Raw genomic sequence first — 12814 nt, forward strand, 5'->3', positions numbered from 1 at the left:
AAAGGAGAGATAAAGATGAAAAAAAAAAAAAACCAAACCAAAAAGTACATGGCAGGGGCTGTCTTTTTGCTGTCACGCCCCCCCCCCCCCCCCAGCGTTACCACAAGACTCATTTAACTTAAAAAAACTCCACACCGACAGTAACATGAAAAAATCCAAACTGTTTTCCAGTACTGAGACCCTCGCAGAGGTGCTCCTTGGCACTCATGTTACCTACAGACACGACAAAGCACGGAGGAAAAGCAGTTGGCCATGAGTTAAGCCACTGAGGAGTCAGGACGGGGGTCCCTGTCCCCCCACTCGCCTCTCCTTGGCCCCGGGCGGCACCTTCCACCCCTCCAGATCAGCAGCAGATACAGCAGCGACAGAGTATTTGTGGCTTCACAGCTCACATTAGCTAGCCCGTGTCTCAGCTTCCTCCCGGTGTGAGCTGGTACAAGGGTACTTCAGAAGCAGTCGCTTCCTACATTTGGGGAGCTTTATATCCAGGCTAAATAATATTAAAAAGCTGCAGAGGAATCACAAGGCTGTTTTTGCTCAGAGCAGCCATCAACAAGGTGTAGGCACAGGGTCCAGCGTAACCTGGCCTGTGGTTAAGTGCAGGCTGGGGGCAGCCCTGGAGCGAGGGGGCCGGGAGGACCAGGACGCCGCTGCCTGTGGAGGGGTTCGCAGCCCCGCCAGCCCAGGCACTGCTGCCACAGCTGGTGCCAGGTCCCCCCCACATCTGTGATCTCATTATGGGGCATATTCCAGAACCACCAGACAGACGAGGTTTCAGAGACTATGTTGGAGGGCAAGGACAAAGCCCTGTAGCACCTCAGGGAGAAGCACCTTCTACTGCCTCAGGCCTCAACCTAGGCGATAGCTGGGCACCCACCAGATATTCATCCTCACCCATGGAGAGGAAGATGAGTGCTATGGCTTGCACCGTCTTCAATGAGCTTCGCCTGGAAGGGAAACTCTGTGATGTGATCATCAGCGTGGATGGTATTGAATTCAATGCTCACAAGAACATCCTCTGTAGCTGCAGTCACTATTTCAGGTCAGTGCTTGAAACAAGAGGGGATGGGGACAAACAGTATTTCCTAGTCTGGGTCACTCTGCCTTAGTGTATCTCCAGTGCTTTCATTAGCACTAAAACTCTTATCCAGCAGTTCCCCATAGTCCTGGCACCTCCCTGGACACCAGAATTAATCCACAACCTAGTATGTATTCCAGCAGCTCTGGAAGTGGTGTCTGACAAACCCCCAGATGCGGTGCAGGGCTGGGAGCGTGGCCAGCCTGGCTTATCTGCCATCGGGCGGGAGGTTTTCCTTTCCCACACACCATTATTCTCTGGTATTCTTGTTGAAGCAAGGTGACCACTTGCCCTGTTGCTCTCTGTCCACAGCCGGAGGCTGTGACTCCTTTTTAAAACAACCAGCTAGTAAAACATTAATTAATAAACTACACGGCCTCCGAGCATGGCTACTGCTAGTGCCCAAATTGGTGCCTGGGGAGGGTGGCACAGGGGATAACGGGGTCAGGGTTTAATGCAGCAAAGCTGTTTTTTTCCCCCCAGCACTGCTTTGTTTTTTCAGGGCTTTGTTTATCAGCAGCTGGAACAACTCAGAGAAGATAGTATATAAAATCCCTGGCACTACACCTGAAATGATGAGGCTCATTATTGAGTATGCTTACACCAGGACAGTACCAGTCACGGCTGACAACGTTGAAAGTTTGCTAATCGCAGCAGACCAGTTCAACATCCTGGGCATCATCAGGCTGTGCTGCGAGTTCTTAAAATTCCAGCTATGCCTGGAAAATTGCATCGGCATCTGCAGACTCACAGATCATTACCACTGTCCCGACCTGCGAGAAGCAGCCTACGTGTTCATCCTCCACCACTTTGAGGAGATGACCAAGGTGTCTACAGAGTTTCTAGACCTCTCCGTCAATGAGCTAAAGCACATCATTGGGAAGGATGAGCTCAATGTGAAACAAGAAGATGCTGTGTTTGAGGCTATTCTGAAATGGATTTCTCATGACCCGCAGAACAGGAGGCAGCACATTGCAGTCTTGCTGGGCCAGGTCGGTGCCGTCACAGCATGGGCCCGGGCAGCTCTGCAGAGCTGGGCACGGGGCAGCTGAGCCAGAGCCACTTTGATTTTCTTGTAAGACTGGAGGAAATTGCAGCCTTCCAACACCGCTCACCAAGAAGTGCGCTTTTAGACCGTTAGGCTCTTGCTACACCGGGGCACGGGTCGAAGATCCTGTGCCGGGGTTGGGGCAGACCTTTTAAGTGCACATTTCCTCATGCTTAGAGCTTAAGTTTAACTGCTCCTCACATCCAGGAAGGGCCAAAGTTCACATGGGATGATGTTATCTCTATATACACAAAATTTATGAGCATTTGCCTAGACTAGTTACGCTATGCAAATAGCAGCAGGTGTTAGGGCAGTTTCAGTCTGCATGCAGGAAAGCAAGCACTGTGCCAAAGCAGTGGCAGACTCCCTGCCATGAAATCGAAGGATTTACCCTTGCAGACCCCTTTCTGGACTTGCTCAAAACTACACCTTTAATTCTCTGGTTCTCTAATAAGCTTTAGACAACACTGTAGCCTGAAAGCAAAGCCATGCAGCATTGGAGCTATCCACAGAGGATACCAAGGTGTAAACCATCTGCATTAATATTCTAACCTCCTTTTTGCATTTTTCAGGTTCGACTGGCACTGATGCAAGCAGAATACTTCATGAACAACGTCAAAATGCATGATTATGTGAGGGACAATGAGGAGTGCAAAGTTCTCATCATAAAGACACTGACAGAAATGTACAACCTCAATATGCATGGCCCATCTTATTCCGATTTCACCAACCCGCTCAGTCGGCCTCGCTTGCCCTATGCCATCTTGTTTGCTGTCGGAGGCTGGAGCGGGGGGAGCCCAACCAACGCCATTGAGACATACGATGCCCGTGCAGACAAGTGGGTGAACGTCACATGTGAGCAAGAAAGCCCCCTTGCCTATCATGGCACTGCTTATTTAAAAGGCTTTGTCTACGTTATCGGAGGATTTGACAGCGTGGATTATTTCAACAGCGTCAAGCGGTTTGACCCACTTAAGAAAACATGGCAGCAGGTTGCGCCCATGCACGCGCGGCGCTGCTACGTCAGCGTCGCCATTCTCAACAACTTCATCTATGCCATGGGAGGGTTTGATGGATACACACGCCTCAACACAGCAGAACGGTACGAGCCAGAGACGAACCAGTGGACGCTGATTGCCCCCATGAACGAGCAGAGAAGCGATGCTAGTGCGACCACACTGCATGAAAAGGTAAATGGACCATAACATTATTGAAAGCAGTTAAGGTTGAAGTACAGTGAGCAGGACAAGGAACCAAACAAACATCAGTGCACAGCATTACACCGCAAGCGCCTCTCCTTTCATATAGCACGCATCAAAGTACGGAATTTCATGGAGCTCAGCCTCTTACTGGGCTACGTACCTGATAAACGCAGCTACCACTCTGAGTTCATCACCTAGATAGAAAAGAAGAGCTGCGGGAGCAGGAAAGGTCACAAATTTCACATAAATCTTATTCATTAAATCCGGGAGCTACAGATCTAAAGCTCTCCACGAGGCAGCAACTGACTGGCACGGCAGAGACGCAGACAGGAGTGCTAACTCTTCCAGAGCTGCTTACCACCAATAGCCCACTTGCTGCCGGACACTACTTTTCCTGGCCACAAGTGACATACCATGTCTATCTGCTTCATGCAGTTCAAGAAACAAAGGGTCTAAATCTTGCTGTCCTGAATAACTCACTGCACTTTTACTACTTCAAACCCAGGATGACAGGACCATTCCCATTAAAAACAAAATAAAATGAACCGAAACAAAACCAAACCCTCAAACAATCCAGCCACAGCATTCATTTTCTCTTCAATGTGTTCTTCCACCAAGAGAGTAACTGCCCTGCTCACGCTTTTTTTTTTACCTCCTGTAAACAGGTGTATATATGTGGTGGCTTCAACGGAAATGAATGCTTGATCACAGCTGAAGTGTATGATGCCACAACAAATCAATGGACCTTTATAGCCCCAATGAGAAGCAGAAGAAGTGGAGTAGGTGTGATTGCATATGGGAATGAAGTGTATGCGGTAAGGGAGAAGTGGTATCTCTACCATACCATCACCCAGCACTTGTAGTACTTCTGCTAATCTGCATTTCCTAGGTTTTCAGGCTGGCCATTTGCTTGCTAAGTGGGATTTAGGGAAGAAAGTCAGAGCTAGAATGGTTGATACACCTCCTGAGAATATTATCACCTGCACACCTTTTGTTATGAAAAATACATGGACAATTTTTAAGCAGCTGCAGTGTGGCAGGTTGACCCTGGCTGAATGCCAGGTGCCCACCAAAGCCATTCTATCACTCCCTCCTCCTCAGCTGGACAGGGGAGAGAAAATATAACAAAGGGCTTGTGGGTCGAAATAAGGGCAGGAGAGATCATTCACCAATTACTGTCACAGGCAAAACAGACTCAACTTGGGGAAAATTAACTCAATTTATTACCAATCAACCAGAGTAGGGTAATGAGAAATAAACCCAAATCTCAGAACACCTTCGCTCCTTCCTGGGCATAACTTCACCCCCAGATTCTCTACCTACCCCCCAGCAGCACAGGGGGACGGGGAATGGGGTTTACGGTCAGTTCATCACACATTATTTCTGCCATTTCATCCTCCTCAGGAGCAGGACTCATCACACTCTTCCCCTGCTCCAGCCTGAGGTCCCTCCCATGGGAGACAGTCCTCCACGAACTTCTCCAACGTGGGTCCTTCCCACGGGCTGCAGTTCTTCATGAACTGCTCCAGCGTGGGTCCCTTCCACAGTGTGCAGTCCTTCAGGAGCACACTGCTCCAGCGTGGGTCCCCCACGGGGTCACAAGTCCTGCCAGAAAACCTGCTCTGTGGGCTCCTCTCTCCGCAGGTCCTACCAGGAACCTGCTCCAGCACGGGCTTCCCACAGGGTCACAACCTCCTTCGGGCACCCACCTGCTCCAGCATGGGGTCCTCCCCGGGCTGCAGGTGGATATCTGCTCCACCATGGACCTCCATGGGCTGCAGGGGGCAGCCTGCCTCACCATGGTCTTCCCCGTGGGCTGCAGGGGAATCTCTGCTCCGGCACCTGGAGCACCTCCTCCCCCTCCTTCTTCACTGACCTTGGTGTCTGCAGGGTTGTTTCTCTTACATATTCTCACTCCTCTCTCCGACTGCTGTTTCTGTCTGTCCCAGCAACTGTTTTTTCCCTTCTTAAATATGTTATCACAGACGTGCTACCACTCTTGCTGATTGGCTCGGCCTTGGCCGGCGGCAGGTCCGTCTTAGAGCCGGCTGGTATTGGCTCTGTCAGACACAGGGGAAGCTTCCAGCAGCTTCTCACAGAAGCCACCCCTGTAACCCCCCCGCGCTACCAAAACCTTGCCGCATAAAGCCCATACATGCAGCAAATAAATTATTTTCTGCTGCTGCTAACAGCATTAGCAGCATGGAACATTGCTTAGTCCTGTTTATCCTACCCATGTACTGCATTTAAACTCTTGTAGAGGAGTCAAATCTGACAGTTGCACAAAATACTTTTGGGAGCTCCAGAAAGAACAAGGCAGCAGTCTGCGGCAAGCAAGCACTGTGCTTCGAGATCACATGCTCTCAGCAACGCTCAGACTGAAGTCAGTGAGGCAGGACCAGTTACCATCTTACTTGTGCATGATATGATTCAGCTGACTTAGCAGGTGAGGAAAGGCCTATTTCAACTCTGTACCTTTGGCATTCACAGGTAGGAGGATTTGATGGATTCAACCGCCTTCAGAGCGTGGAAGCTTACAACCCTGTTGCCAACACATGGCACACAGTGCCCACCATGTTCAATCCTCGCAGCAACTTTGGCATCGAAGTGGTGGATGATCTTTTGTTTGTGGTTGGTGGCTTTAACGGTTTTACTACTACTTTCAATGTTGAGTGTTACGATGAAAACACTAACGAGTGGTATGATGTTCACAACATGGGCATATACCGTAGTGCTCTGAGCTGCTGTGTGGTGCCAGGTCTGTCTAACGTTGCGGAGTACGTTGCCAGACGAGACTGCTACGTGGACAACTCTTCAAAGGAGGTCAGGTTCACTTCTTCAACAAGTAGCCTGCCTGTATAAACAGCTCCACTTAGCTAATAAAGTCTTCTGAGCAGCAAGTGAATGTATTCACTTATTCGGAAATAAAATCTATTGATACTGGCCAAAAAAGTAATTAGTATTTAAGACTTTCATTCTACAGCATCACAAAATATGTGTATTAGCCACAGCCCACAAAGCAACTTAAAAAATAAAAGGTACAACAGAATGCTAGAGAAATAAAAGGTTTATTTTCATTAATTCACTTATTACAATAAACTTTATTACAGTGTATTTAAGGTAAAGAACATTACAGTAGGAATTGTTCCAAACAGCCTATACACACATACTACTTTACCTTACTGGAAGTAAGTACAGGAGTGCTGCTTCCCCAAGCAATCTGTTGAAGTCTACATTAATATCGACAGGCGAGTACAGCTGCCGTGATCCACAGTGACATGGACCTATGAGGAGTATCTGACTATTAATGGTCTTCAAACATCTCATTAGTTCCACACTTTACATTCATATTAGTAATAGGATTAGATCCTCAGGAGCACCTGTTTTATCAGACTTCCACTCAGGACTGTCAAATTAGAGATATGATTTACACCCTACCATAACGTGGACATACCTGAAAACAAATCTAAGCCACAAACCACTTATTTTAAGCTTGCTTTTTTAAGCCCATTAAATGGCACAACATACTATTACAAGGTTGTGTTAAAAATAAGCTAAAAAGTTGCAAATCTTTGTGACTCAGTTTGTCAGTAGCGATCAGTCTATTCTGTGACACACAAGTTGAGCCAATAGTTCTGATTTTAACATTTACTGTAATGGAGAAAAATTATATTGAAATAGTATAGCAGGATGCTTGGCATAGTTATTCATAACGCATGCTAAAAAATTGGCATGTTTTCTTCATTTCTGGAGTGGTATCCTACTATGTGCAAGAGAGTCTTATTAAAAATACATACAAACCCAGCATACTAAGAGAGTATTCGGGTAGTTATAAAATATTATGTACACATATGGCACCTAGAAATTACTACAATGACCGCCGAGTGCTAGGCAGGATGTGTCCTACTCCACTAATACTTTGAGCAGAAAGACAGGACATGAAACATGCATTTTGTGGCATGTATTCAGTACAGGTATAGAGGTATGATTGTCATAACGAGGAGGAAAAACTCCACCTGATGTTCTTTCACATTAGGAAGGCCAGAAGTCAGCCTTCTAATACTTACTGAATACACACTTACTGGATCTCACTGACATTTAACTAGCCACTATAAACACACTGAAAGAATTCCCAGGCTTTTGTTTACAGGATCATTTAATAAACACCCAGCAAGCTACGGCAGTCAAGGGCCACAAGGAATTTGTTATGCGATTCACAGGTTAGTGGGAAATTACAGCCAAAGTCAATAATGCAATTCTTCCAAACACCTACATGTGATACAATGGATAGTTAGACTGGTCAGTTAAAAACCATGTGCAATGCAATTGGTCCACTTAAAGTCAAGGCTAATAAAAACCTCAACTACTTAAAAATTCCATAGGATTGGCATAGCAACAGTTAGAGCAAACCAGTGCTGTTCACAGTGCCCATCACTCACCATGCAAATGGAGCATATGGAGATACACTGCATCACATACAGAATCATGGCTGGCATTCACAAGTTAAGCTGTCCAGACACTAAACTGTTTTGACATTGTCTTTGACTGGAATGTTTTTAGTAAACTATACAGCTTGTATGTCAGCCAAAAGTTCTCATGGTAAGTGCAGTATCAATTTTGCTTAAAAAAGACAGACTGCAAGAAGTTTGTTCTTGCATCTAACTTTGTTGCATGCTGCCACACATTAAAGTATTTAGTTGACATTCCAACTGAAATAGCAATCTTGGTATTTCTCCCTACAAATTGTCCGTATTTGTTGACAGACTACAAGAGGGCTTTGACAGAGCTGTGGTGGTCTGACATACTACCATCCTTCAACTGCTTGTTAAATCCCTACACCAAAATCAGTGGGATGGAGTATGTAAAATCTTCTCAGTTGCTTCTCTGCAGTCTGGTAAAGTATCTTAAAATCAGCTCCCACAAATTTAAGTTAAATCAATGGATTTAGTACTAAAGCTGTGAGGCATTTCCACACTTCTATTCACAAACCCTGCTGTAGGAGCAGTAATTCTTAAACTACTCCAGCCAAAACTGCAAAAGTTCATGGGCCAAACTCCACTGATTAACACCCTGCTTACAGGCCTGCATGAGCTGATTTGGTAACAGTCACTTCTGAACATCAGCCTTAAACCTGAACAAGCTTACCTATTTCCTCTTTTGCATTAGGCCAGCATTGTACAGTTTAATCTGCACTTGCATAACAATCCAACAGGCAAATAAAATACTACCTGGTTACCACAGATGAGTAAGTTGAGACTAAACTGTTAAGATTTTCAAGGTTGGGTTTTTTTGTTTGTTTTTTTTTTTAAACAAGGCTAGATTATTCTATTACAAAAAGACAAGTTATTGATATCAAAAGTGGCAAGTGAACTGCAAAGTGGAGTATTAAGGGATGTACACATCAGAGAAACCTTTACACACTATGTGGTTGAAAGACTTACCCAGTGTTTCAGATATGATCTAGGCTGCCTGCTGAATTGGAAAATGAGAAGTATCAGCTCAGAAAGCTAAACAATTAAAAAACAAAACAAAAAACCAAACTGTTTAGAAGTTCTTTTGCAAAGAAGTTGCCCACATCAAAACCACCAGCAAATCATCATATGAACCAAAGACAGTAAACAGACTCTCCAACAATGTTTGTCTACACAGATTTTGTAACACCCTGGTTACTCCTCCCTTTCCCTTCCCTAAGATCCTGAGTTAGGTTGCACGTGAAAGCCTGGAACATTCAAATGAAGGGAAGGATGGGGAAGAAAAGGAGGTAGGAAGGATGCACTGAATCCACTAGTAACCTAAACCATCCTGGAGCTCTTGGGATCAGAGAGGAGTGTTCAACAGGACACTTAACTGAGAGGCAGTGATACTCCAAAGGAAATATTCCATGTTCTGTTCCTTGGGAGCATAGCAGTAAGCAAACCAGAGCCAATCAGGGCACTAGTTTATGTAAAACCACCTCAAAATGCCAAAAGGTATTTAAATCAGCTTAAATCTTACTGCCATAGTTAAGTGGGGAAATTCAAATATTTAGAGACTCTGAAATCTCAACTATCTTGCTTCAAGAGGAACACCAAGTGCCGATTTGTTAAAGAGCACTGCAGCACAGCTACTCTAAATTTCTTGGGAAAGTATACCGAAGGCAAAGGGTACTGATTGTCAAAGACAGGCTGGGAACAGGCTCGTGGGCGTTCTTCTAATCACTTTTTCACTAGAACTAAAACGCGTGCAACATTTGAGAAAGGATCTGCAAGTAGCTCAGGTTTCAATCTATTACTGTGAAATAATCTCATTTTTACTAATCCACAGTAAAATAGAAGTGAATAGTCAATGTTGGTGGCTGGCTACTTTGCTGGTTTTCACTCCTTTTATCAGGCTGATTGTTGACCCAAGTTTCTAATGAAGCTGTCAAAGACAAACTCGAAGCATCTTCAGATACACCTGAAAAAAACCTACTGCGTCAAGTTCTCTGTTTTAGCAAGTGTCTTATGTTCTACCAATCATCCATTTATAAACAAACTCTGCCGCCTCTCTACAACATACAGATACAAAATATTTAATACACATAGAAACATCCTGAAGTAATTTTATAAAGAAAGATTGTGCTTTTGTTTTCATATATAGGTATAACTATTGCACTTGCCTCCAACTTGGGAAAGCTAAGTACACTAACACTAATTATACGTGAAGTTTAGTCACTGAGAAGGAGAGAATCAAAGGAATGTCAATATATAAGTGCAAATAAAACAGGTGCTTTCAAGCACACGCAAATGTAACCACTAAATTATTACGATAGAGATCTTTGATTTTCAAAATAGAACTGTTAGAGACTAACTCCACAGAAGACCTTGAAAACAAAGATCTGAAGAGAAAAATAACAGACTTAATGTTCCTGGAGATATTTCACAGCCCACTGCAGGCTAGTTTTTCCATGGGCACCATTAAGTAATACTGTTGGATTCGCATAGTTTCTCAATTCCCATCCATCCTCAATTTCTGAGCTTCTTAATTTTCACTACATGAAAGATGCTGGTTTCGTGCATCAAATCCAATCAACACCCTCATGTCTTATAAAGACATATCAAGCCTAACAAAATGGTTTAGCACAGTATTTCATAGACTCATCAGGAGGAGTGATATCCCAGAAACTAGCACTCAATCTGTGAGCGTGGCATTCTCCGTAAGCTTAGAGAGTGTCGGTGTATTTCCTGCATCTGCCTTTCCTGCATTTGCCTTATTCTATCTTTTTGCCACATCAAATTCTGTGGCATAGGGTATCTTTGTGTTCCCTGCAAGCACCTGAAGGGAATTCTCACATGGCAGGCTGTTGCTCTGCAGCGAGGCTGAGGCATAGGAGGCAAAAGCATCCAGCGCTTTCTCTCAGCACAGTAACGATAGGCCTCTTTCCTGTATTGCTTGTCAATATCATCGCTGTTTTTCCACCCCCCAATGATAAAAACATCATCTTTATAATAACAAATAGCTGCTCCTTCAATGCTAAGAACCTCTGGGGGTAAGCTTTCAAGTATTTCATCCGAGGTCCTGCCAGAGATCTTTATCTTGGCTTCCTCATTAGCTATACAGTAATTCTTGGGGCAGCACGATGCTGTATGGTAAAAGTTTGTGTTAGCAACAGACATCTGAAAGGAGCAATAATTATCAATGAGTGGCAGAGACTCCACATCCTGCCACTGCCTAGTTTCAGCATCGTATCTGATAATAACTGCCCTCAATCCATCTTCGCTATCACTGTCAACTGGGGTACGAGCAGCAACATAAACAAACCGGTCTTCTACAGAAATGGCTTTGACATCACGAAGAATCTTTGGTGCTGACTCCAGGTTAAGCCATTTGTCTTGCTCGGGATTATAAATGGCCACATCTTTAAAGCCAGGACTGAAATTGCCATGTCCACCAATACTGTACAAGTTTCCTTTAATTTCAGTAAGGCCAAAAGAATGCTTTCTGGTTATTAGATTTGAGACCTGCTCCCAAATATTTCTGTTTGGATTGTACCTTTCTACAGTTTTGGCAAACCCTGGTTCCATGGAGCCAGCCACATAAACGTAAGATTCTGTCACAGCAACAGCATGCCCATCAAGATGATTATGTATGTGTGGTAAGTTTACCCACCTATCTTCATCGATGAAATACCCTACGCACTCACTCAAGTAATCTCCTCCCTCCGACACACCACCAATCACCATAATGACATCCATGTTCTGTCCAAAACGCGGCAACAACGCTACAGGACAAGCGGAATGTTGTAGATTACCAGACTGCAAATTCTCAGACCGCAAGGCATGACTCTCCACAGCTTCGGACACTAATTTAACACAGGCTTCGTTGCTTGATACGAGCCTTTCAGATTTGACGTGGCGAGTAAGGTAAGTGGGTTTCATCTGAGACAACCTAAGCAGTTTAAAAAGATCTTCAAAGTACCTCTCTCTTTCCTCAGGATTTTTCTGAACCCACTTCAAAACAGTCTCAAAGAGGATTTCTTCAGAGTCCACTGTGATCTCCGAGTCTGAGAGCCAGTCTCTGATGAGATGAAACGGCAAAATGTAGAACTCCTCATCTTGGATTACCTTGTGGAAGTTTCTCCTGATCATATCCTGAGCTTTGAGGGCCAGCTGATTCAAGGAATACATGTGGGCCAAGCTGTGAATCGCGACACAGTTGGAGAGGTTCAGCTTCTTCTTCAGAAACTCTCCGCAGAACTCTTTTAACCGGGTCAGCAGAAACCTGCAGAACAAAAGAACAGGGGTGATGCCGCGGCCCGGCTGCCGCCAGTCTGGTCGCGGCCAGCCCCCCCGGACCCCGCTCACCTGTCCGCCATCTCCAGCACCTCGTGGACGTTGCCGGGGCTGACGCGGATGGTGCCGGTGTACATGAAGCCGACGATGGCCTCCACCGTCTCGGGGTCGGGGCCGCCCTCCGAGCTCCACTTCTGCAGCTCCACGCGGCCCGAGCGCGACTCAGCGAAGCCCCCCGAGAGCAACGGAGTGAAGTACTCGGTGGCGGCGGCCAGGACGGAGCGGTGCGCCCGGTACTCGCGGACCGTCCCGGGCCGCCCGCCGCCGAAGGCCAGAGTGATGTCGCAGTAGAGGCCGTGGCGACGCTGCTCGTTCTGCCGCCAGACCAGGTCGGAGCAGTGCGCCGGGCACCCGAACTCCTCCGCTTCGGCCTCCCCGCCCTCCGCCTCCGGCGGGCCGGGGCCTGGCTGCGGCTGAGAGGAGGCCGCGGCCGCCGCCATCTTGTCCGACATGGCGGGTTTGCGGCCAGCGCGCCTGCGCGCGGGGACCCGGCGGCCTCCGCGTGACATGCGCGGCACTGCCCCCTGGCGAGGAGGTGGCGCCGTCGCCGCAGGTAAAATGGCGGCCGGGGCCCTGGGGTGGATCGGGGTGGGGGGGAGAGGCGGCACAGGCGCAGCGCCTGGGCCGGCCCGTCCCCTCAGCCCCGGGCCACCGTCACCTGGGGGCAAGGGGTGCC

General features: G+C 46.6%; 2 protein-coding genes across 3 annotated transcripts; one reads left to right on the forward strand and one right to left on the reverse strand.

Moving 5' to 3' along the window:
- The first annotated feature begins 1635 nt into the window (after positions 1-1635).
- Positions 1636-6190, forward strand: KLHL10 (kelch like family member 10). Its single transcript, XM_075036560.1, has 4 exons — positions 1636-2070; positions 2699-3316; positions 3994-4143; positions 5819-6190. Exons 1-4 carry the CDS (start codon positions 1651-1653, stop codon positions 6188-6190), a joined length of 1560 nt encoding a protein of 519 aa, XP_074892661.1. The 5' UTR covers positions 1636-1650.
- Positions 6191-6377: 187 nt separating this feature from the next.
- Positions 6378-12691, reverse strand: KLHL11 (kelch like family member 11). Of its 2 annotated transcripts, XR_012651746.1 has the most exons (3): positions 12151-12691; positions 8770-12067; positions 6378-6612 (listed from the first exon to the last, which is right to left on the reverse strand). XR_012651746.1 is itself a non-coding variant. In XM_075036557.1 (2 exons), exons 1-2 carry the CDS (start codon positions 12645-12647, stop codon positions 10471-10473), a joined length of 2094 nt encoding a protein of 697 aa, XP_074892658.1. In that variant the 5' UTR covers positions 12648-12691; the 3' UTR covers positions 6378-10470. The 2 variants fall into 2 exon arrangements, 1 of the variants encoding a protein (XP_074892658.1); XM_075036557.1 differs by having other exon boundaries at positions 6378-12067.
- Positions 12692-12814: the final 123 nt, after the last annotated feature.

This window comes from Buteo buteo, chromosome 9 (assembly GCF_964188355.1).
Source record: "Buteo buteo chromosome 9, bButBut1.hap1.1, whole genome shotgun sequence".
Classification (NCBI taxonomy): domain Eukaryota; kingdom Metazoa; phylum Chordata; class Aves; order Accipitriformes; family Accipitridae; genus Buteo; species Buteo buteo.

Coding starts and splice junctions, on each gene's coding strand:
- KLHL10 (XM_075036560.1), top strand. CDS start 1,651: ATGATGAGGCTCATTATTGAGTATGCTTACACCAGGACAGTACCAGTC. Junction 2,071..2,698: donor TTGCAGTCTTGCTGGGCCAG/GTCGGTGCCGTC, acceptor TGCATTTTTCAG/GTTCGACTGGCACTGATGCA. Junction 4,144..5,818: donor ATGGGAATGAAGTGTATGCG/GTAAGGGAGAAG, acceptor TGGCATTCACAG/GTAGGAGGATTTGATGGATT.
- KLHL11 (XM_075036557.1), bottom strand. CDS start 12,647: ATGTCACGCGGAGGCCGCCGGGTCCCCGCGCGCAGGCGCGCTGGCCGC. Junction 12,068..12,150: donor GTGCTGGAGATGGCGGACAG/GTGAGCGGGGTC, acceptor TTTGTTCTGCAG/GTTTCTGCTGACCCGGTTAA.